The sequence below is a fragment of the Athene noctua genome, chromosome 22, assembly GCF_965140245.1.
Source record: "Athene noctua chromosome 22, bAthNoc1.hap1.1, whole genome shotgun sequence".
NCBI classification, from domain to species: Eukaryota; Metazoa; Chordata; class Aves; order Strigiformes; family Strigidae; genus Athene; species Athene noctua.
Genome location: NC_134058.1, coordinates 4,506,795 through 4,532,442, shown reverse-complemented (window position 1 = coordinate 4,532,442; position 25,648 = coordinate 4,506,795). Strand labels below are relative to the sequence as shown.

The 25,648-nt window shown below is 40.0% G+C and overlaps 1 protein-coding gene across 3 annotated transcripts in view; it reads left to right on the top strand.

Annotated features, from left to right (window-relative positions):
* Positions 1-239: 239 nt before the first annotated feature.
* Positions 240-25,648, top strand: part of RERE (arginine-glutamic acid dipeptide repeats) — a 203,905-nt gene continuing 178,496 nt past the window's right edge. For 2 of the 3 annotated variants that reach the window (XM_074925101.1, XM_074925100.1), the window contains exon 1: positions 386-493. Coding sequence is in view for 1 of the 3 variants with exons in the window: in XM_074925103.1 (XP_074781204.1) it covers positions 313-493 (181 nt within the window). In the remaining 2 variants the exon portion in view is untranslated. Of the gene's footprint in view, positions 494-25,648 lie in introns of all 3 variants that reach the window. The other variant, XM_074925103.1, reaches the window with a different exon arrangement.

Below are 25,648 nucleotides of genomic sequence, written 5' to 3'. Positions count from 1 at the left end.
GTGGAAAGGATTTATTTAAACAAAATGGCTTACTAATTGAATACACCGCCACACAGTCCTAGTGTAGAAGTGTCTTTTTATGTGACACTGGACGGGCATCTTCCCTATCCATCTCCGGAACGAATGCCGGCTGTGGATGTGTTCCCTCCACCCCTCGGTTTTATCTGCATTTTCCCCACCCCCTGTGTGTTTTGATCAGCGTTCGTGGAGGCGAGGCGGGCTGGTTGCATTAATATTCCTGGCTGCAGCTCGGGGCTGTGAGCGGCTGATCACTCCCGGGGATGCTTTGCCTCCTTAATATCTTGCTTGCAGATGCATTTTCTAGCTGACCACGCTATTAAAGAGCCGCCATCAATCACGGGGCTCCCGGTTCCGGCTCGGCTGAGCGGGGAGGAGGCAGAGGCGGGCCGCCGCCGGGGGAAGGAGCGGGGGTCTCCGTGTGCGTGCCCGCGCCCCGCCGCCTGCACCGGGGAAGCGGCGCCGGGCCGGGCCGGTGCGTGAGAGCCGGGCGGGGCGCGGGGGGGAGCGGGGAAGCGGGGGGGACACGAACGACAACGACGGGGGAAGGGGGGTGGGGGGTGCCGGGCGGGCTCCGCGCCGGGTTTTCCCCCGCGCAGCCCCCCCCCCACCCCCCCGCAACCGGGGCCGCGGCCGCCTCCTCCCCGGTGCCGGGCGGGGGCTGCGCCGCTGGGGGGTGTGGGGTGTGGGTAGGGGGGCGGCGGGCCCGGGCGCCTCGCTCCGCACCCCGGCCCAGCTGCGTGGCGGCGAGGCGGAGGGGCCTCCTTTTGTTCACCAACTGCGCCTTCTCGCCGCCCCGGCCCCCGGTTCCTCCCCTGCGCCGCCCTCCTCCTCCTCCTCCTCCTCCTCCTCCTCCTCCTCGAGGGGTCCCGCCGCTGGGCACCGCGCCCCCCCCCTCCGCGGCTCGGGGGCTTGCTGGGGTCAGGCTGCACAGCCGCGGGGATCGCAGCCGAGCTGGGCTTGCCCGGCCCCGCCGGGAGCTGCGGAGCCTAAGCCCGAGGCTGGCGGTGAGTTGCCCCCCTGGTCACCGAGAGCCGCCGGACCTTGGCCTTGGGGCTGGCGGTGACGGCCCCGGAGCGGCAGGGGCTGGGATCCGCTTTTAAACCGACGGGGGAGGCTCAGGAGAGTGGGTCCCCAAAGCCAGGTGGGTTGGGTAACTTCGGTGCTTTAGGCATACAAGTTGTATTTCCGAGAGGAGGATTAAGGTTGCTCTTCAAGTTGCCTAATTGTTACTTATCCAATGGTAACACAGAAAGCACCTGGATGGAGGAAAAGCTTGAGTCGATTCTCTTTTTTCCCCTTTGGGTTACTCCATTTTTTTTTATTTTTTTTTTTTCGGAAAAAAGTTGGATCGACTTGGTAGGTGAGGTGATAGTTTTTCTTGGCCTAGGAAGTTCAGAATGCTTTAAGACCGCAGGGTTTTCTTTCCATAACAGATGCTTTACCTCTGTGTGCTAAATATAAACAGTGAAGCTAAACCGAGTGCTCTAATTCTGGGCTTTTTTTTAAGCAAAGGAGATAAGGTTTGCATTTTCCTTATCCTCAAAGAAAGTACTTTTTCACTGCACTTAATAAAATGGAATGCCTTTGAAGTACTAATTGCTACGGTGTGTGGTGTAACTTTTTTTTAGTGATGTTTAATCGTGTTTTCAGATAGTGACAGGAGACCTGCTTGGCCACTTTGTTTCCTGAGGAAGAAACCAGCTCTGCTTTGTTTTGCAATTGGTTTTAAGCTCCTCTTGAGTCCATGTGGCTTTGCACTGCGTGGGGCATTGTGTGACTGGATGGCCTCCTTACAGCCATATGCGGCTGCTTTAACTGTATGTGAATGAAAATGGCAGTTGACAAGGACACTTAATGCGGTTTGGGTGTTGTGTTTTGTTTTTTTTTTCTAAACTTACACTAATGTTAGGCATGAAGTAGAGGAAAGTGGAGAATAGAAAATCTAGTGAAGCGTAGTTTCAGATTCTCCACCAGTATGTTTCTTCTGGGAACTCAGTTTAAAGTAAACTGGGTTTAAAACCCTGCAGACGAACACTATTCCGATGTAAAGCCGTTAATCTGCAGGCAATTAGTTCCAGACATGCAACCAATTCTGCATTTTTGTCAGTTTTTGCTCTTACAGGCAATGGCAGTTTTGAATACTTACGCCTAGTGGATATCACAAGACAGACGTTTTAGATGCTTAACAGCAAGTTGAGAATTGTGTAGGAGCAGCATTTAAAAGCTTTTATTTGTTTTTCCAACCCTGTAATTTCGTAGTGTTTAAACTATTTTATAAAGATCTCTGGGACCACTGAAAAGTGGTTTTGAGTCCAGAGCACTTGAGTGCTTATTGTACTCTGGCAGGCTGGGTGCTTGGCAGGCAGTTCTTGAAATGTTATTTGATCTGGCTGCACGATAGAATTGACTAGGATTACACAATTCCCCCCCCCTCCCGTGGCTGTTTGAAAGTGATGCATCAGCGAGTGTTGTTCAATAGCGTATTTTAAGACATAAACTGCATGTATTCACTTTAAACGTGTTTCCAGAGAAAGGCAGTTAAGAATTTGTCTTGTTTTGCGGTTAGGATTTATGAATTGAGGCAAGGGCTGACGTAATCTATCCTACCACTTCCTTTGTGTGTGTTTTATAGTTGATAGTGCTTTGTTTTACTTAAAATAGCCAGGACTCTTTCTTAAATACTTTTCTATCTCCTTTCTGCTGTGGCCCTCGGTATAAGCAGACAACTCGTTAAAGTTGTATGTGACTGTGCCCCTTGGAGGAAATGGTTCCTTCCTTTTGTCACTGAGGTTCACTGAATTGCTTGTATGCTAAGTAGATGAGACTTTAATTTTAATTAACATAATGATGTATACAGCTGTTCTGTCAGAATGCATCGACTGTCTCTGCAATTTTACTACGGGTTGTAGAGAATGTCTTGGTGTGTGTCTCAACCCCTCTTTTGCTGACTTTTATTTATGTAGAGGTGACAAGACAGGGCTTTTGTTTCCTGATGTGAGTGGTTAATAGCTCATCTGAGAGTGAGCTTTGTTTTGATTTTTGGGTGTGGGAAAGAAGCTATTTATTATTAAACTAACCCTAAATCTCCTTGGTTTTTGGGTTGAGGGGGGTTATGCTACCTATTGTTTTGCTTAAAATTAGCCAGAAGGAATCCCTAACTTCCTAATTTTATAGGGTGAGTGATGTTTTTTTTTTTTTTTTTTTTTTTTTCCCCCTTCTTTTCCTGGTGTACTGTTGAAGGAGTTCCTGCTATAGTGATTGACCTATGTGTAAGTAAAGCACTTAAAGAGCGATTGTACTCTCTATGTGGAGAAAAAAAAAATAATTGTAGAAACAGTGCCATTTTGGCACCTGAGATAATCTTCATACTGCTGAACTTTTGATTTAATGGTCCACATTTCAGCAGGTGAAAAATACTCAGATCTCCACGAACTCAGTGGAGTGACTTCAGCATCAACTGCAAGTACAGCTTAATACCCATCCAGCTCGTGGTCCAAAGATCCCATACCGAGGACCTAAATGAATTACATAGTAGCATTTAATGTGGTTGATATTTATAGGCAGAAAAACCCCATCCTTCCAGTGATTTTCTGCTTCATCTGGTATTGGAGTAGTGCAGAATTTTAGGAAGATTCTCTTGCAGAGATGCGTTGTATTCTGTGATGAATGTGCAGCTTTATAGAGCTGGCTCTAAATGTTAGGTCAATGTGCATCTACTAATCTTTCCTTGTTCTTGGACTTTTTCGAATGATATAGAGAGATTGTGCTGATACTGTGTGTGAATGAGAAGTAAAATCAGTTTATAAACCACTGTAAATCATTATTTCTGTAATTTGTTGATATATGCAGATAACATGATATTTCACCTGAGATCCAGTTACTGGTAAAAAACCAATTACAAAGGCAGAGTGTAGGAATAGATATCCTGCGTGGAGATTATCATGAATTGCTGTTTTGGCCAAGTGATTTTCAAACTAAGGATATTTCTTTGTAGTGTTAGCCTAGCCTCTGACAGGTGAACGGAGTAAAAGGCGTTGACTGGAGCTGTTACAGTCCTCACCTCTTGGCCTGATGTCTCTGGTGGCCGTTGTCACCCTGGTCCCCAGTGCAGGGCTATCTAAATCATGGGTGAAACTTGGTTTTGAACTGCTACTGTTCTCAGACAACCATGTTTAGTTCAATTGTAATTTTACATCATCTGAATGCACCAGGCAGAAAACAAGAGCAGTCGAGGAGCTAAGTTGCAAGTGTACCTGAGAGCTCTTTTTTAGAGGTGTGATAGTTGTTGGGGACTAGGCTGACTTGACCCCATAGCTAGGAAATTCAGAAAATTGCATAGAACTAGCAGCGTTTTCTAGGTGTTAGGGAGCAAAGATTCCATATAGCCTGTGGTGTTTGATGCAAATGCTCAGCCCTCTCATCTCTATAAAGGCCTCAGAGAGCTCTGAGTGCTTTACCATGGCTTACAGGTGTGATTGGGTCAGTCAGGAAGCCTGAATATTAGTTTTATTGATTTTTGGTGAGCTTTAGTGGTGTGGTATGGCCAAAGTGTCTACTTACTGCTTTAAAATCCTTTTTTTCTTTTGAACCATGGGTATTTCAGGTGTCAGACTCAGATTAGGAAATGACTTAACACTGAGTAACTATTTTGCATCTTAAGGTTAAATAAGATAAATGATATTTTAATCACTGTAGTCTTAGAAAAGGAACCTATGTTGTATTCTGATGTGAATCCCTAACATTGATAGTCAATTCCATGAATATTTAACTATAGTTTTTCATCTTTGCATGCAGAACACTGAATGTTGCTTCAGAAATAAGTCTGTCCAAGGGGCAGCAAAAGTGCCTTTGGTGTGTGAGAGGAGGTTCTTCCAGTTTTCTGATCTTAATAGATCACCGAGCTGCGTGTAGAGTGGATATAAGCATTCAATGTAGTGAAGATTCTCAAACTAACATGGGCAGACCTTTTCCTGGACTAATTTACTAGCCAGTAACATGTGGATTAATGTGCAGATATTTTCTAATATGTATAAAGATGATTTCAGAAGGGGCATTGTAGGGAAGAAGGGCTGTGTCAGGGAAACTGGAATCTTAGTTGGCATAGTTCAAACTGTCACCTCAGCTGGACCTTGCTTAGCGTTGCTCTGTGTTTTACTGTTCTCCTGGTGGTGTGTGTATTTCTTCCAGAACAAAGCAAAAGCCTGTAATGGTGTAACACTCAAGCAATAAAGGATAGGACCCGTGATAAGCTAGCCTTATGTGTATGAAAAATACTGTGAAGCATCTTTAAACAGATCAGAGGGAAATCTGGTTTTTATAGTTCAGCTTTCTTAACAGAAGTGAAATTCTTTCCAGAAGAGTGGACAAAAATAATATTTGTTCCAAAGCTTGCCTGGGGTAGTGGTTTGAGTTCTGACCTTTGGATACAAAGTGAGAACAAATAGTGTTGAAAAATGTAAATGATTAAAACGAGCTGGCCGCCTTTAGGAAACTCTTTTGTCAAGTTTTGCCAAGAAAAGATCTTGGTGATTGGATAAACGTTTTACTACTGGAATAAATAGTATTTGATTGTGATGCCTAGAGTTTTCTTATAACCACATGTTTTTTAATATAGTGGTGGGTTTGGAATTTGGGCTTTTTCTGATGCTGGCAAAGGCACAGAAATGGTGGCTGTAAATTTGGCATTAGTAACATATCCGTTAGCTTCTCTGGGGAAGTAATGGCAAATTTTGAAAGCCAACTTGATTTGATTAGGCTTCTCTGAAAATGGGTATCATTTTCTTACAAGATGACAATACAGTGTGAAATAAATCTGTAATTCATTAGTATGAGTTCCTAGAAGTTAGATAGTTGTGGATTTTTATTTTTTTTTTAAAATGAACTGATTGTAAAAAGTTGTATGATAAGTAAGCCTTTTACTAAACCCACCCAATCTTGGTGTATACATTGCTGCTTCTGTAACACCAATTTTGTACATGTAATAAATTCTGTCTTAAGTGCTGATTTGAATTTTCTTGAAACTAGCAATAAAAAAATGCTTTGGTTTTGGCAGTGTTTTCTTTGTCAACTTGCTTATTTGTAGAGATCAAAATTACTTGTTTTTGAAATAAAGCTGAGTTTTTTTTAATAGGCAGTGTTTCAGTAGCATCTGGTGTCTGATAAGATTTTTTTTTTTTCTGTTTAGATGCTTAAAATTAAAAGCATTTAGTAGTCTGAACATTATTGTCAGGTTTTATGTGTTAATCTTGTTTTGGAAGATCAGGGCCTCTGTTTTGATCATCGTTGTTGAGAACTGGAGAAAGTGCAGAGTTTTGCCATTAAATGGGGTATTTTAATCCACAATTCTGTAATCTCTGTTCTTGTTCATCTAGGTGGTAAAACGACGGCAGTAACAAGTTCTAAAACTTAAAAACGATGCGGCTTTAGATTCTTTCTTTACCCGGGGAGGTTTTAGCCTGTTAATCTAATCAGTCTACAAAATCAACATACTTACCTAAACCAGGACCAGTATGTTACTTCCTCTGTCTGTGGGAAGTTCACAGCCTTTCTGTTTGTGCCGGCGCCCCCGCACCCCACCCCATACTTACTTGGCCAACTGTAGAAACCCAGCATAGAGTCCAGGCACAGGGTAGTAGGGGTTTTAACCCAAGCACAAGTTAAACCTGAAACTTAGTTTATTTGCGGTGTTTCATGTTGTGAAGTTTCTTGGATTTAGTCAGTGACTGATGACTAAAAGTGGAAGTGGCCTTATCAGGTACTTAAATTACAAGACAGTATGAAAATGACTGAGCCATAATATGAGTCAATGCAATTCAACTACTTAAGTTTGGGGATTTTTTTTTTTTTTTAATGTTTGACATAGTAACATTCCTCTAGAATTTACTCTTCCAGCCAGTCAAAACATACTGTGTTTGCTCTGTTTCCTATTGAAATCTAACAAAGGAGCCAAAAATCAGATTTCCCTTTCCTGATAATAAAGCTATTCCTTTGAGATTAGAGCTGGGAATGGATTTCTTTATATAGCAGTTCCTGCTTATTAATTGAATGCTCTTAGATAATCTTGTATGCTGGTTTGTGTGAGATTATGTGAGGAAGAACACATCTAACCTGCATGTTTAATATTAGACTATTGTAATTGGCTTAAAGTTGCAGACCTAGGCTGTGCTTGTAGTTAAGACTGGTATAAAAGAGTTAAGAGCAGCCCAAGGTTGTTAGATCATTTGGAAACTGATTACCCTTTCACAGTGTAATAAAGTAATTATGAATAGTGTATGAAAATTGGTTTCAGTCTGTTTCAACATTATGACTGCCTGTCTTTAAAAGAAATTGCATTGTCCTCTTTTGTGTTGATCTTATAATTTGCATATTCAAAGCATGTTAGATATTTGCCACTTCCAGCTGTAAATGCTAAGTAGCATTTAAAAAAAAACCCCGAATTATGCCATCTGTTTGTATAGGTTTTTCTGTGAGGTTTTTCAGTTCTTGATAATATTTCACCTTGGGTCTGTTCTCTTTACAGCAGTACATGCCACTGTTGCTAAGGGAATTTGAAGTACGTTCTGGTCTAAATTGAAAGAATTCTTTCATGAATGGATGTTGTGGTTGCAACTGAGCAGAGCTGTTGCAACTTCCTCTGTTGGTAGGGGATTTCTGTGCAGCCCTGACAGAAGAAAAGGTGGTGTTTGGAAGGAAACAGTCACAATGTGCTATTTTTATCTCAAGTAGCACATGGTCAAATGCTCAGATATAAATCCAAGTTTTTAAGACTATTTAAAAAAAACCCCAAGTTTTAGCCTAACTCGAGTTTGTGCACAGATGAGATCCGTGGCTTTGTGACTAAAACATTTAGTGACTAATTTGTGACTAAAATATTGTTAATGTGAAAAATAAGTAGAGCTATGATCTCTAAATCACAACTAGCTGCTGATTTACTGGAATTTAGCAGCATGATCTGATTACAGGTACCACTTTGCATTTTCTTCAGCAGGGTGATAATGAAGGTGGACAGGTGCAAGTGGTAACCTCCTGTATTGTGTCACTTTTTTTGTCTGCTGGTATTTGACAGTCAGTGTGGATTTGAGGGATTAATTGTCTGTAGCTTGCCCTAGGAAGATGTGCAAAACTCCATGTGGTTGGTAAAAGCAATTCTTGTGGATTTTTAAAGCGTAGAGTCAGTAATATAAATTGGAATGAAACTGAAGATGTACATATTGAACTTCAGAGTTCAATCTTTTTTAACAAACGCTGCTGTATAAAGTTATATTTTGGCATAAAATGTTATTGAATCCGTGCTTTTGGCTGAGTACTTTTCTTCTGAGGACGTACTGTGGTATCTGAGGTGCCAAAGGTAAATAGAACTACTTTGTTCTGTTACATTCATGTGGCAGTTCAACAGTGGTTTAGGATTTCAGGAGCATTAGAAAATTTGACAGCAAAATCTTTGTTCAGTACACATCTCTCAGCTCAATTCGAATATAGAGAGTTGTTGTTGGAGATAAATTCTAAGCATTGTATGTCAGGTTAAGAACATTCTGAGGTCATTCTCTGAAACCCGTGCTGTGCTGTGTAGTGTGAAGTTGATGTGGGTCTCATGAGAGAGCTCCAGGAGGCTGCCAGCCTCGGCTGCTTGGTTCCCTGAGCTCAGCTGGGGGTTTCTGCCTGCCGTGTTGGTCTTGGCGTTGGGGTGGTGGCACGGGCATCTCGGCTGGATTCCAGTCCAAAGCCCTCTGGGGTGGCAGAAGGGGAAGCTGAGCCTAACGCAGGTATGACTGCATCTCTGCACGTGCAGATCTGTGTGAGCTTTGTTAAAATGGTGTGGTCGGACTCTCTGACATTAGTGCAATGCCATGACTTCAAGCTGAACTGGTATGTTAGGTTTCTGTCATACGTAACCTAGCATAGGCTTCTTCATAATTGAAAAATCAAGCTCTTACCAGGCTGCTTCAGAATACCTGTTGTTCTGCAGCAAGCTAAAGAGTACACCACACAACAAACTACCTTTTCTGTGTCCTGGGTCTTGAGCAAGGTTCCTAAAGACAGCTGGCGCAGCTGAAATACCCACTGAAAATGTTAAACTAAGCATGAGATCCTGCAGTGTGTTTCTGCATTGCTGGTTGGGATATCCTGGGAGTTGTAAGGAACTCCAACGTGCCTCATAAACACCGGTGGTGTTCTCTTCAAAACTGACTTTTTAATGCAGTCTGAACATTTGAAATGCACCAGTAGCTTGTTTGTTGTGAGTTTGCTTCCATAGAATTTTTAAAGTATATAAACTATTCTTAACCAGATAAACAAGTGATTTAGTCCTATACATAAGTACGTGGATAGGTGATGAATAATAGAAACTTCCCCCGTGATTATCTTCAGGGCATGTTAGAAATTTTTCTGCCTCTTACAGCCTAAATTGTGCATGTGACTTTTTTTCAATTTATTTTTGTTTTGCAGCATATGATGTGAGGAAAATACTGGTTGTGCCTTGGGTTTTTTTGTTTGTTTTGTCTAGAATTAAATAGGGATTTTTTTCTTAGAACTCTTGCTGTGGTTTTTGCCTGGTTTGAGGGGGGTGGTGGTTGTTTTTTGGGGGTGTGGTTTGGTGGTTTCCCTCTCCAAAAAGGCTGTTACTTCAGGAGTTTTTTGTTAAACTCGGAGCAGTGTGAGTGCAGTTACACCCGTCTAAGAAGCAATGCACAAAGAAATAATATGCACAGCACTAGTGAGAAATCATTAAAAGTTTTTCACTTTGCTGTTGGCCTGAGAGCTCTTTGTAGGAGTTTTTTCTTGGCCCTATCAATGCCATTTAATACTAAAACACTATACATAATATTTTTTTAAAAATTCTCAATTAAAAAATAATTAAATAATTGGTTTGAAATGCCACTTATGTCAAAGTTCATTCTGAATCACAGGCCAGATCATAATTCAGCATATGTTAAGAACTAGTCAGCAAGTAATAAATCTCACCATAGCTGTATATGTTATCTCATGGGAGAGGCTACAGGACTGTAGGAGAAAACAGGCTAATCCCTGAAGCATTGGATAGATTTAATTAGGTCCCAGTTGCTTGGGTAACTGGCACTTTGTGAATTTTCTTCTGTAGTATTTTGAAAGTAGCTCTTAAGTCAGCTCCTGATTAGGTTAGTGTTTCAGGAAAAAACTTTGTGGCATGACATCCTTCTGAACTCCTACTTGTTGCTGAATGCTCATGCGCAGTAAGTGATGGAAACTTCATAGACAAGGCTCTTCAAAGGTACGCTTTTGCAAATAAAACTTTATTGCATCATATTTATAATAAATAGTGTAACTTGTTTTGCTGTCTTTGGTTGCTGAAGGATCACCTCAGATTTTTATTTGAAAGAACAAGCAAAGTATGGTAATCCTAGTTTATGTTATTGTGGGAATAAAGACAGTGTTAAAAGACATACCTTGGTCACAGATGGATTAAACGCTGCTGTGAACAGGTTATGGTGCTCTGCTTAGACCAGTGTCTGGTCCAGTCTAGACTGCAAGTAGTTTTAGTAATCTAACGTTGTTTCAGAGCTATTACTGGTATCTAACCTTAAAACTTTACCTTGAAAATAGAGTTAGTAATTTCATACTGCTTCATTTAGGAAACATAACCTCCATTTTAAAGGTGTTTTCAGTATGATATATGGCTTGTGTGGTCTTAATTTGCATGTCGTGGGGTATTAGCATGTCACTGTGAAAACTAAGGAGATTTTCCTTTTTTCATGTGCTCATTCTTCTCTTTAAATGTTTCAGGTCTCTTATTTTTGTGAGAATGTGTCGTTCAATACATAAAGGATGAGTAACCCTGGATTTAAGGAGAGGAAGGCGTAAGGCCACCAAATCAAACGTCTGCCATCTCCTGATTGCTATTGGTGGTAAATGATGACATGCAGTGGTATTGTAATGTGAATGAGGCCACCAGATTTTGTGTGTGGCTCAGTAATTGTTTGTGTTGGTTATTCTGTGCTTAATGGCTTATGGTCTAATTCTGCAACATAGTTCTCAGCAGCTTACAAGATCAGACCTAAATACCTTGATACAACTATATTGCCTCATTCTGTTACATGAAATTCCATTGCTTCAGCCATACAATAGTTAAAAGTATCTACTGAGAGTACTGGAAGTAGAAATTATATTAACTTCTGAAGCGTGACCGAAGTCAGAAGTTATTTCATGCAGTGTTAAAGTACTTCCCCTTGGTTTAGATTAGAAGCAGACTAATCACTTGGAGCATTTCTTAATATTTTCTTCCTCTTCTCATGAAAGACATGGCCAGTTATGAAGTCCCTTTTAAAGGGGTTTATTAGCAGTGACCAGCAGAGTACTGATGCGATTGTTCTTGTAGCACAGAGAGACTGCTGCTTGGAACAAAATGTGTAGCGTTGAAACACCTCATGTGGGAGAGCTGTGAACTAGTCCTTTTTTCAAAAACGGTGCTTCAAATCTAATGAGGAGTTCAGCTGGTTGCTGCCCAGGAGCAGTTAGTAACATGGCTACAAAGAAGGTGAAATTTTTCTGTTAGGTGTACATTTGTTATTATTTTTTTAAAAGAAAAGTGAACCAGTCTTTAAGGGGAAAAAAACCCCCAAAACTTAGGGAAGCTTGTACGGTGAGAAGTCCGATTGCATGCCATTGAGCAAATGAGAAATCTGGTGTGCATGTGCAGTATGGAAATGGGCAAGAACAGCGTGTAGGTGAGTTCCCTGGGCTGTTTAACGTGGTCTAAATCCAGTCGCTGCCTGCCTACAGCAACTTGCTAAGACCTTTCCAGTGTTGCAGATGGTAGGAGCTGTAGGAACTGAGCAGGGTTCCCTTGCTGTGGTTTGCTAGGGTGAAATGATCTCTGTGGTGGTTATTCTGGCAAACACTGTGTTAAAGTAAATGCAGGTGAGAATGGTTGCTGCCTTGTAGCACTAAAAGTTTCTGCTGGGCAGAAAAATACATAATAAAGAATCAAACTTTTCTAAATTCTCAGTTACTGAGTCATAATCAGTTTGTTTAATTCAGTCTGTTAAGTCTGTAAGGTAATTCCTGCTAACCACTGCATCTCTGGAGTATACTGAATTTAGTGAACTAACCTCAAGGCTTTGAAAGACTGTGGAAAAGCAGGTTCGGTGTTCAGCCAGCCCTTAGAATATCTTGCCTGTGTAAATTTTGGTGTTTCGTGAATATGATTGAAATCAGCTTGTTGTGTTCTGCCTTAAATTCAACAACAAAGGTTCATCTTGGCATCAGCAGTGGATTCTCCCTGTTCTCCCACTGGTGTGGATACATACTGCGTACAGAGCTGTGATAATTCTGACTGGCTCAGTTCTAGGCGAGTTGTGGTAGAAGTCACTGGTGCCGGAGCAAATGCTACTAATTTCTTAACTAACAAAGAATAATCTAAAAATTCCTCCAGACAATGATGTTCTGTTTGTCAATCTGTCCTACTTGATGATCAGATGTGTAAGACGACTCGTATCTTCTAGTATTCCTTGCTATTTGTCAAGAAAACCACATCTGTAGTATTTGTGTGATTCTCTTTTGCATTTAAAACGACGTCAGGAGATGGAATATTTCCTAATTCCCTGTTCAGTGCTGCTTGTTATTTCACATTCAGTCTTAGCTGATGATATGTATGGGAGTAAACTGGCCCTTTCTGATTAAAATAAAGCATTACAATTGCACAATATTAGACGTTGAACAAGGGAATCATGCCTTAATAATACTATGTGGTGTTTTAAGTCCTTACTGTTTGAAGAGGCAGTAAGACAAAGTCGGAGGCTCTGGATAGTAACAAGTTTTGCAGTGATGTACCTGTATGCATAAGCAGTGTAGGTTTTTCTTTTGTTGTTGTTGGTTTTTGGTTTTATTCTTAGAGTGGCAGAGATGAAGTTGAGGGGGAGGAGGTAGGTGTATGATTTGTTTCTTGCCGAGTCCTATGTGTGTAATCTGGAGACAGGTTATTGCATGTCTCCCGAGGTCTCAGTGTGACCTTGGGCAAGTTGGATGTATTCACGGATGTCTCAAAGATCTAGCTCTATTTTTGGGATGAAAATGTGTTGGAAGTCAAATGCCAATATTGACAGCTTTCATTTTCCTATCACTTAAGGTCATAGGAGAGATCATATTATCTCTTGAAATAGAGACCCTCTTTGCAAATACCTTTTAACATGTGTTTTGAAATCTTTAGCAAGAGTATAGAAGGATAATTGGCTGTTGCGTAGGTTTACTGCATTACTATATCAATAAACATATTTAAACAGTACACCTCTGCTGCACAGCTTCTTGTGCTTGTTCTTTCTTGCACAGAGTACCGTGTATGTTTGCTTTTGAATAATATTCCTGCTGCTTCATAGCAGAACCTGCTCGTGTAGCTGAAGAGTCAAGATCAAAGGTTATACTTCCACTAGTAAGGTTTTACTACTTTAAATACTAAGTATTTGTTACTGGTTTCTGTGAATGCAACAAAGGAAGTGAGATGTGATTTAATACATTTCAGTTGTTAAGTATTATGAAATTATGAAGAATATGCTGACCATTTGCTGTAGACAGTTTATAATATGAGACAGAGATCAAGCCTGCATTTCACACATGGATAAGCACACTTAATCGCCTGATTACAACAGTGCTGCTGTACTGGGGAGAGAGGCTTTGTAGGAAAGAAAATTCTGACGTCTGCTCTGTCATGAACCAAAATAAGCTGCTCCTCAGAGAAAACGAGACCAACGTCTGAAATTAAAGACAGTTTCTCTAGGCAGAAATATCATCTGCTTTGATGCTTATGTAAAAAGTATTTTAAAACAGTGGATGACAGAGAAAATATGTCTTGTTAATATCTATTGCTCATTCTGATAACATTGTACCACCCCCTACCCCCCCCATTTGTCATAAAACTGGAAGAGCAGAATTTCTTTGTTTCTACTGTTGTGGAATTTTATGGAGCAGTTAAGTGACATAGCTTTAGTCTTGTAGATGGTCTCTGCAACTCTCGGGGTGCTGCTTTTTTTAGAGAGAAATTTGCTTTAATTATAGCCACATTTCAGTGGAAACGTCTGGTCAGTCAGCTCACAGGAGCCCACCCTGCAGTTACTCTTCCATTTTGCGTAGTTCAAATACATAGGCAGTTGTATGGAGTTAAATAAAAGTTCATGTGGCTGAAGACCAGAGTTTTTCCCTTTGCTGCTCAAAGGGGTTTTCCAAAAATAACCTGATCAGTTTTCGTTTGGGTGATTTAAATGAAGATATTTTGGAGGCTTTCTAGAAGATGAAAGGATTGCGAGAGGGCAGCTGAGTGTTCAACCGTTTAAAAATGAAATACCCTAGGGTGGTATACCCAGTAGGGCCTGACAGTTTGGTAGGTATTTGTAGATGTTGTTGCAGATATTACCAAAATAAAATTTAAAATGAAAGTGAAAATAGTTCTAAGTGGATAGAGTTCTAGGTGTAGTTACATTTGCAGTTGCCCGCAAAGCAGCAGCAGTCTCGTTCTAATAAACACACACAAATGGGTGTTTTCTAATATTATGCAAAACTTGTTTGTGTCTTTAAGTCACTTCACAGGAGGGTATAGGTATGTGATGTACTGATAGCTTTGACAGTCATGCACTCTTTAAAACTAGAGCTACTGTCAAATGGACTCATGATTCCATTTCGGGGAAGTATTCTTTAATGTTATGGATGGCTAGGTTGCTGTTGTGTACCAGGAATTTGCCTTTGTGCTTTGATTTCTTTGTTGGTGTTTTCCTGGTCTGAATTTACAGCATTTGGATATGTTTATATTTTACCTATTTTAGTAAACATACCACAGACTCTTTTTTTTTTTTTTTTTTCCGCAGACTTGCCTGTCAAGAAATCCATATGCATGCTTTCAAGGTTTACCTTTTTTTCTTCTGAAAGTCTGTTGTCTTTTTCTTAAACTTCTGTCAGCAAATGCATTTTTGTACAATACTTCATGACTTATTGGGAGAAAGTGTAACTTATTTGGTGGTGTGAGGATGCACAGTTAGCCTGTGGTGGTGATGGTGGAAGGGTTGCCACTGCCTTCATTTTAGGTTCTCCACCCTAATCTCACTTTTTTTTTTTTTTATCCTTATCGGTGTTTTATTGCCTGAATAGTTATTCTGAAAATCCAGTTCTGGCTTGGTTTGGTTGTTGGAAGGAAAGCAAAGTAATTGTGCCTGATAAAAGCAGAATCTATTCAAAAGAATCTGCTGTATATCATAACAAGTTCTTGTTTAACTTTTTTCTGTTTTAAATGTTGTTTAGCAACCTTATAATGCAGATGTTTTCTTGACTCCAAATGACATTAAAATCCCTAGATAATAGTTCTTGTTGCAATAGCAGCTCTTTACATGTCCCTTGGGCCTTTTCTCCCCTAACAGCCTTTTAAAGTGAGGGAGCTATGTTGCCATGTTAAAGTCTTTTTTTTTTTTTTTTTTTTTTTTTTTTTTTATGGTGTTATGGGATGACTACTTTACATTAGTCAGACCTATGTTGTAGTAATGATTTACATTAGCCTGAGTGACTTTGGAGAAAAAGAAGTAAATTCATGGCTTCGTATTTACTGTCTGTGCATCATTGTTTGTTCCCATATGTTATGACTGTAGAGGCCATTAAAGCACCTTTTTAAATGATTAGAGGAGTTTTAAGCATCATGGTTTAATAGAGCAGATCAATCCAGTGGGCTAGGAGCTGAATGTTTGTACTATAGTCATAGTTCTGTGTGTTCATTGCTCTCTGGTTTTGAAGTGGCCACCTAGCCCCTCAGCCCTTAAGCTTCTTGGTCTGAGAGGTGAAAAGGATGTAGGATTTCAGAGGGACCATCTTCAGTGTTTTATGTATCTCAGGATGGAGATTGAGGGCTGAGCTCTTCAGGTGATGACCCAACTAACAGCCTCATATCAAAATGAGTGTGCAGACAGTTCCTGTGTCCCTGGTGTTTTTGAGATTCCTCACCAAACAGTAATAGCATAGGAAGTCTAGCTAATTTATCTGTTAAAATTGGGAAATCTTATTGGGAATACAGAAACTTTCTAAGACTGTATTGATTTTATGTAGGCTGCTCTGGAATTAATGCCGAGAGAAATTGTGAGTTGTTTGATTTTACATTAGTGTTACAGAAGCCTGTGTAAAACTGTCTAGAAACAGGTATTCTCAGAAAGATTTTCTCAGATCAGTATTGTGAATATGGTACATAAATTGTGACCATTTTTGGAGGAGGTAGGAGCTGATATGTTCACCCCAAATATTATCCCTGGTCTTTCAGTCTACTCTGTGGTCAAAGCTGACTTTTTGTAAAATTTCATTCTTAGTACTTACTGAATTTATGATCTCTTGCCGGTAGATACTTGTGCTACCTGTCCTATGCCAACTAAAATACCATAAACAAAGTGAAATGTCACTTTTTTCCTCTCTTAGATCCTTACCACTCCAGTCTTTAAAAATCCTCACAATTGCCAGGTAAACCTGGCTGCTGAGGAAAGCTTTAAAGACACTTGAAACATTCTTGAGTAAAATGAAATGAAACATGTTTCTCCTCTGAAAATGTAATTCTGAAGACATGCAAAATAGCCTGTCACTTTCTGTTGATAAATGCAGAAGTAATTTTTTTTGCCGTGTGAAATCTTGCTTTGCTGCTTTGCTCCTGTTCCCTTAAGTTTTGTAACATCAACATTGTATTGAAGAGAGGGACTTAAGATCTTATCGAAGCTGTCATCCTGCATAGCTCAACTGTCAAACGGACCCTCAGCCTGGATTTCAGGATGATGCCATGATATCCCAAGTCAGAGCCTATCCGTATGAGGGTGGAATGTGCAGTGGGAGAGTGCTGATATGCAGCATTATACAGTCTGTGATTTAAAAACTGACAGCTGTGAGCATAGTTGGTGTAAGGCATGGCTCAGAAATATGAGATCTCTTGTTTTTCTTTTCTCAGGTCAAGTTGAGTAAATAATGGGGGAAAAAAAAAGGTCACCGTCTGTCATGAGAAACACCTTGAGTTGTCTGCCTTTATTCAAGTGATGATTACTTCTCAGCTGGGAGAGATGCTGATGAAGTCAGTGCCTGGTTGTTTCTCTCTCTACACACTAGCTTTTTGAACCGTTTGGGGATGATTAGTAGAGAGCAGTTCAAAGTGAACAAACATGCTTTTAATTGCATACACTTAAAGGGCTTACCCAAGCTATGGACTGTAAATATGTAACTCATAATGACTGTTACTGGCTGAAGTGTTCCAGTCCTGTATTTGTGTTGCAAACTCAGAATGGCAGTGAAGGAGATAAGACAACTGATAAGAAGCATGTAAGTCATTGGAGAGATTCATAAGAGCTTTTAAAAAGACTTTCAGTAAACTGGCTTTCGGGAGGGTTGCAGACTAGTCCCATGAGCATTCAAGAATAGGCAGAGGACCCCTCCAACACCCACTCAGCTGTGAAGCTGGTGAGGCACCAACTAGGTCAGCACAATCCTCAGAGGAGAGTCATAAGGCACACCAGAACAGAGGAGGAAAACTAACGCACTGGTCAGTAAAAAAGTTAATGTTGTAGGAAAAAAGTTTGTGTATGTATTTACATGTGTGAGAACTCTGGAAGCCAGTTACCCTTTAAAGCTTGCAGAAAACGTAGTGAATGAATCCTTGAAGCAATAAAAGGTTCATCATATTTACCTTCATTCAGAGAACTCAAAGCTTTTACAAATGCTCAGATGCTTTTAAGACATCTTAAGGTTCTGCAACAGGTCTGCTGCATGGGGTTGTTAGACAGATGTTAGCTATTAACATTTTCTTTCAGTAATATAAGTGAGGAAGAGTTGTTCTAGTTCAAGGCTGTGTAAGCTGGTTGTATTTTTCTATTTGGTGTTAGAATGTGACTTGAATTGACATAGCTATGTTCACATTCATAATAACCATGTCTTAACAACTTTTGAAAACACTTCCAGATTGTTTTCTCAGACTATTAACTGACACCCCCCACATCCCAAAAAACCCAAACAAACAAACAAAAGTCACTGTGCAGCATGTCAGAAGTTTTTCTAATTTGAGGGAACCTTTTCTTAGCCCCATCCCTGCCAAGCTTTCACTCTGCTTTTTCAGGTGCAGGAGTAGCAATGTTAAATGAGTGTTACACTGAACACAACAGCTAGTGCAAGGCTAGTAAAGACTGCATGAATCTCCATCCTTTTGGCAGCTGTCCGCTCTTGTAGAACAGTCTAGTGGGATGTGACATAAGTCTTGGGTTCTGTTGAAATGCAGAGTCTAAAGGAACAGAAGGCCCAGTACTATCTATGAAGTTCTGGTATTGACAGGCTTGCAGCTCTGTACGCTGCCAGACAGGAATGTTCTTTGCTGCTGCCTTCAGGACCTGTGCTCATTTTCCCTTCCCACTGGCATGGAGAGATCTGTGTTTAGGCTCCCTGTGTGGCAGCTGGTGAATAAATAGGCAAACTCAGCAGGATCTGGATTATGAAAGTTGGGGCAAGTATCTTTAGTAAAATCTCACTCCAAACTGTGTGAAATACTGTCCAGGTGTAATGGTATAAAGCTCTTGCTGTATCTTTTTTTTTTTTTTTTTTTCCCTTCCTAGCTGGCTTCTCACTGAATTTGAGTTCAGTTGGAGGTGTGTTGTCATGAGGCGTAGCTCTGGCTCTCCAGGTTGAGATGATGAATGGGTTGTGGGGGTGACGAATATTCTGAGGGATATATGAAGTTCTGCATGAAGGGTATAAGGAGTTCTGCGTGAACTCCTAAAATATTTTGTCACTCTGGATATCTGCAACTCGCATTTTCAATGGCAAATGGAAGATGGGGAAAGAATGTGGAGGAAGTTGGTAACAGATGTTCTTAGTCTTTTCTGAAACATAACGGTTAAATTTCTGTGGGCCTCCCCAGGGAGCTGGAGCCCATACAGTGAATGAGCTTTATCATAGAAGGTGGGATCTTTTGAAGTGTAAACTGTACAGAAGTTACCCTTGTGTGGGTTTGGAATGGGCATGTGTGTATTCAAACTATAGTGCTGTGTTTTGATACTTGCAGCTTAGTGCTTCATTCTGTTTGTTGCAGCTGAGATTTCCGTCTCCTAATGTTGTCTTGTTAGGGTTATTTTTCACAAATGATCTTAAAGGTTTTCTTAATGCAGTTCTTCAAATGTTATGAGTATATGGAGGAATCTTTATGGGGGCTATTCTTTCTTCCTTGACATCAAAATTAGAAGAACTCTGTGGAAGGAACTCTAGCAGTTGCAGCACATAGTTCCTTTAATCTGACATTTGCTGAAAACAGTGCCTTTTTATCTTGCAATATGAGACTAAAAGCTTACAGAAGAATGGTCCTGTTGTGTGTGTTAAGACTGGTAACACATGACCAAACGAGTCTTGTTAAAAGATTTATCTGTCTGGCTTAAGTAAAAGGAGCTCTTCTCCATATTATTACTTACCCTTTGTGCTTAGATGCCTTTCTGCTTCTGTCTCGTATCATTTTTGTTGGACTGGCTTTCACATTATTTTTATAACCTGACTCTTTAATACTAGTTAAGAGGTTTAAGTACTTAATGTGTGGAGAAGTGCTATGTATGTCTTTTGCCCTGATGATTTCCAGGTGTGTAGATCAAATAACTGTAGAGCTGTGTGGAATGGCTAACTGCAGTGTGACCATCTTAATAACTCAGTGCCCACATCTGACTGTAACTCATTTCTCGTGGGACAAGTACTATCCTGCTCTCCTGACTTAGATGGAAGGTTGTCCAGGTTTTTGTCTGAACAAATGCTGAAACTTTAATTTGAACTAGATTTAACATGCTGGGGAAAAAACCCTCAGCCAGGTGAATGTAGGGTAATGATCAGTTGAAAATAATGATTATGAACTCCTGCACTTCGGTGTTTTAAATGAAGTTTAAAGGTTAAATTGTGCCTGCTTGATTTCTCAAAAGATACTTTGGCAATACCTTTTTGTGGAACGTATTTGAAAATTTGCTATCAAATCATTTTCGTTATGACATCTTTTGTTCTCTCTGTCTTTGGGAGTGGAACCGAGAAGGGCTTAGTGAGAGTGTCACATTTAACACCTGGCTACTTTCGGGTTTGACTAGAGAAGGACTAGTAATAAATAAGATGTGTGTATAACCTGTGTCCTAAAAGGTGCCTGGGACCTTTGTGTGTTACTCCCTGGAGGGATGCTGCTCTCAAGTTGTCTGTCAAATAGGTGAGATATGCAAAGACCATTGCAGGAGTGCGGGGACTGTAACTGCAGCGCTTTTCTTTTTGACTTCGTTTGCGCTGCAGTGTTCCTCCTGAACTTCTGTGGGCAGAGGTGTTGTCCTCGAGACTTGTCTGAAGTTGCTACACTTCAGACTGTTGGGAATATTGTGCAACGTTAAACACCTTTTCTGTATAAAAATAGTGTTTGCAAGCACTTAATGTGCTTGGAGTAGTGTACCAAGTAGCAGAATGGTGTAGGGGCAATGTTCTGACTTGGTGAAGCACCTGCTTTCAGATTTCTCTTTACCACGGACACTTACTGCCAATTTACCTTCATCATGTCTGGCCCAGACTTCTAAATGAAGGTTTCTGTCTCCTACCAGGATCCTAGTTTCCTCTGTTGCTTCATCTCTAGAGACCTGAACATTTTAACAGAAAGAAGAACAGTTGAATATGATTTGTAGTTGTGTTCATTCAAAAATCTGCATTTTCTGCTAGAAAGCAGAGAACGGACGACTTCAAGTAGCTCTGCAAACACATTTTTGGCTTACGTTAGATGTCTAAACAGTTTAAGGTAATAAGGACCTTTCATGTCTGATGGCATGCTGGGTGGCGATGAAGTTATACCATACTGGACATAACAGACGTACTTGGATAAAGGGACATCTCCTGAGACTCTAGTTAAAAACCAAACCAAAATCTTAGTGTGCAATTGCAGTGAATCTAACACTTTTGTTCAGGTTTTTCAACTTGCATTGAACAAATAACAGATGGGGGTTATTCTTCCTCTCCTTTGTATACCAGTCCCAGACATTGTAAAGTGAATGTTCCCCCCTTAGCTTAAATGACTTCTTTCTGAGATTAATCTCTAGAAAATTCCCTGTGGAAGAAGCAGTAAACCAGTATCAAAGGCAGTTAATACTCTTCAACCTGTGGTGCTGTAACCTGAACTTCTTTTCTGTGGTATGATGATGGAAGCAGCTGTTTTGGTGATTGTTTGGTATAGTGAGATTGAGGAGCTGTCCGTGAGTAAAATTACTGGAAAGTCAAGCTGCAGAGCTTGCCAAAAACCACTTAATATTTTCAATGTATTTGCTTCTACTGTCCTAATCCAGATTTAAACATCTGTGTGATTACTGTATTTGGCAATATACATGATGTATTATCCCAGTTTACGTTAGACAATAAAAAAGAAGGCTCACAATATTTTTGTAATTCTTGTGTTGTTGTTAGTTTTATGGGTTCTGTATTCGTGCATAATTATATATAGACTGATAACCCACTACAACATCTGTAACCGATGCATAATGTCGAGTCAGCAAATATGTTTTCACGGTATTTACATTTTGGTCAAGAGTGATTATGCAACAGTATTAGCTTTTGAATATGGAGTTGGTAGTATTTTCCTCTTCCAGTGTGGTTGAAGTGAGAATGTGTGAGATGAAATTGTTTAAGTTCAGATGATATAGTATTTCAGTTGTAAGATACTTTCTGCTGTTATGGTTGAAGAGATCCTTCCAAACATTGGGTGTATGGTTCTATTTATAAATGACTATTTGCTTTTGGTTTCTGGTGTTAGTAAATAAAAAGTGGGGAGGTAGCAAGGGCTAATGTTGTACTGCACTGCAGAGACAAAACATATCTTGGAATATTTAAAGTAAGTTTGGATCATTACTTAAATAATAAAGATAATTTATCAAGTACTTCTCTGTGGTAATAATGGCTTAATCTTTATTAGGATGTTGATGATAAAACAGTTTTTCTTTGGTCTTCTGGTAGTCCAGTACTACTGCTACATAGTTGAGGTACAACAGTAACAGTATCTTGCCTGCTATACAATCCTGCCATATTTTTGAAACTGAGTATTTTTTAAATATCAAAATAGTCTTGGAAATGTGATATATTTGTGTAAGAAAGTTGAATAGTGCTTGCAATGAGATTTCATCACTTGCCTTTTAATGCTCGTCGAACTAAATAGAGACTCTGATTAGATGAAGAGGCTTCCTGTACTGTTCATAAATACATCGGCTATGAAAAATATGTTAGCATGGGTTCTTCTGAAACAGGAGCTAGGAGGGTGGCAATTTTGCTGTATTTGTAGCTGGAAATTTTGTAGATCAACAGACGAACTGAGCAAATTGCGGTATACACAAATTCTTGCACATCCCTTCAGTAAACTAAATCATTACGAACATAGTGTTTATTTATTCAATGGTATTCCTCTGTGCAGAACTTTGTTATGCCGAAAAAAAAAAAAGGGGGGAAAAAAAACCCAACCCATAATTGGACTTGCAACAAAAACACTGAAGCGCTTTGAATTTAATCTGAGAGAGACAACAAGGACTTAAAGCTGCAGTTATGTGGAGAGTTCTGTTAAGTCCTGCAGTGTTTGTTCTTGGTTAATGGTGAGAAGTGGAACTCATCAGAGCTTCCTCTGCAGTGTGTGGCCCTTGATACTGGGAGGTGTCTCTCCTTGTGCTTCATGGCAGGTTGTGTAGAGGGATTTTTCTCTCTGCTGGCAAGTTGTTTTTGCAACTTTAAAAAGTGTTGATGAAGGTAGAAAAATAGAGTAAGGGGAAGTGCATTTGGTATGTTACTTTATACTAAAGTGATTTACCTGCTGGCCATATGGAAGTCACTGTGTATTTGAGGTGGTGTTGACCCTTGAACAGACTCCAGTAGTGTAAAATAGTTCACTTGATCAAAGTAAAGTTTGGCAAGGAGCGGCTTGTGCTGTAATTGTGGCTGCCTTTTCAGGGTTATTTGCACAGCTCTGGTTCCTTGAGACAGAGAATACAAGGAGAAGCTCAGAATATTTCAGGATGCAGATAAAATTAATATTTAGAATTATCTGTCGGTTACTAATCAACTTAGGTTTATTTTTCCTTCAGGAATTTTAAATTCCACTTTCCTTTATGTTTAGAGATGTGGAGTGATTGGCACCATCTTAGTTTTTCATCTTGAGACTTCAAGGAAAAAGCCCTGTAGTTGGCCGTGTTTCAAGCCTGCTTTGGATTGCCACCCATGTCCAATAATGAACTATTGTTGTCCCTGGCAGATTGTTGTGGTTTGTTTTTTTTACTTCAAAATTATTTTAAGAAAGACATTCTGCACTTTGCAGTTAAAGGAAGATGCTTGCACTGCAGTTGTCTGTGTCAGAAGAGAGGTGTGATATATTATACTGTTGAAAAGATGGTGCTACTTAAGTCTTCCACTTGGAAGATACGCTCTCACCCTTGAGAAAGGAAAGAAATGCTGATACAGCTCCTTTATGGATACTTGACTTAAGCCTCTTGAAAAAAGTGGAGGTAATTCTATCATAAAAATCAGTGCTTTATGCTCAGGAGAGTTGAAGGAAATACATAGGTTGAGTACATGTGGGACTTTTTTAAGAGTTGTTTCCTGACAGCAGTGTCTGTCTGTCTTGCAAGCTATGAGAAGGCTATTTTTAAAGAAGTGGAACATAAAAAATAATTTGGTTATAGCTGCGTTGCATTTAGTCACTGTACATATGCTGAGTTCTGTTAGCACAGTTGGAAAACAAAATGAACAGAAAGTGTTTTTCCATCATGATTTTGTGCAGCTGAGATCTTGCGTAACTGTAACCAGTGGTACCTTATGCTGGTGGTAAACCCAACTGGTAAATGTGACATGAGCAGAGTTCCCCGTCGTGGTGTCTCTTAATGATATTGGACTGTGCAAATGTTTCTTAGATGCTGCCGAAACATTCTTGTCCTCACTAAAAACAAGCAAAAAGAACTGGCGCTTTGACTTTTTTCCTTCAAGTTCTCCAAAATTAACTTGTAAACAACATCCAAGTTCTAATGAACAGGAGAGGGTAGTGATGTACTTACAAGTAAGATGAGAAGCAATGGAAAAAGCTGTGAAAATAACAGCTTTCTGGTTTAGGCTTCAGTTTCTTGTGGTTTTTGTACCTAACTCAAAAATTGAGCCTTTGAGAGCTGGGGCTAGTATAAGAATTATAAGAATAATCAGAAGTGGTTGGATTTTTATCTATCCTTGGAGGTCAGTGAATAAATTTTTTTAGGTATATCCTATATCCTTTAGCTGATGGTCCCTAAAGAACACATAAAGATCTCTTGTACTCAGGTTGAGATGCCACTGCTTGTAATCTTTAGATTGCACTGGGAAAGTAATTAGTTTTCGTTCAAAATGAATAGATTATTTACTCTAAAGTGAATTTTGTATCAATAACAATAGAAAAAGCTCTCGAGCTTGCTACTGGGGAATTTCCTAGTCTCTAGAAATTTAAGACACTTCTTATTGAGTCCCTGTAGATGGTTGCTATCACTATTATCTGCAACTTCTCTGGCAATTGACAGGTTCATTGTAGTCTTCTCTACTGGAGTTTCATTGGATTCCCCTTGTGTGTTATCAGAATGATGGCAGCTGCTATAAGGAGGAAAGAAAATAGAATAATTTCCTACCTGGATGATCGGTTCGTTCATTCAGGAAATGCCTGAGAGATTCAAGCCACAGCCTGAATTGTATCAGCAAAAGCAATTTGTTTCTCTTTGGCTATTTCCATTGCTGGAAGCAGTAGTCAACAGGGACAAGAATATTGTAGTCTGAGATTCGTGTCAGAGTGAAGAAATTTAAAATACACAGGATCACTGACTTCTTGCTGACTGCTTAAAAATCAAAATAGTCTTTTTCCTTCTGTAATGTGGTTTCAGATGCTTAATGCATGAACATTCAATCTTCTTAGGTCCCTGACTTTCATGCTGTAGCATTCTACACAGTGGACTAAGTTCAAGTTGCACCAAATAGTAGCTTCCTGAAAATTTAGGAATTGGAAGTGGGTAAATCCAGCTTTATCTTGAATTGGTGACATGGGTAACTTGCCTAAAAGGTAACTTAACTTTGTATGTTGGATGCACCCTTCTTGAAATATCCTTCTTTCCTGAATATTTACAGAAAACGTATGATTATTGTTCAGTAGTAGCTGCAACTGCTCAGACTGTGCTATTGAGCAATATTAAAAGGCGCTTGCAAATACTTCAATTGGTACAAATTCACTAGAGCCTTTCTGGACAAGGTACCAAAAATTCTAATGGATGTGCTGCTGGCTGTCACTCAGAGATGTATCATGTGACTTGTCCAGATCATTTCAATTTGACCAACAGAAAGTATGTTTTAAGCAAACTCTTGTTTTTGAGTCAAAAGAATAAAGGGTATAACTGCACAGGGTCAGTATTCTCTACCTTTGATTTGACTTGAGGTATGGTAATAGTGTCTCGGGGGAATTAATGCAGACCTCAGTTGCAGGGTACTGGAGGGCACTTAGTGAGCTGCAGGTGGTGCTTTGTGGCCTGGGGGGGTTAAACCACCACATTAGGCAACTGCTTTGTGTGCTTGGCTGTGGTTTGAGGGTCCTGGCCCATAGGTTCAAGCTTGTGAATACTCTTGTAACAGCAAGTCCAATTTA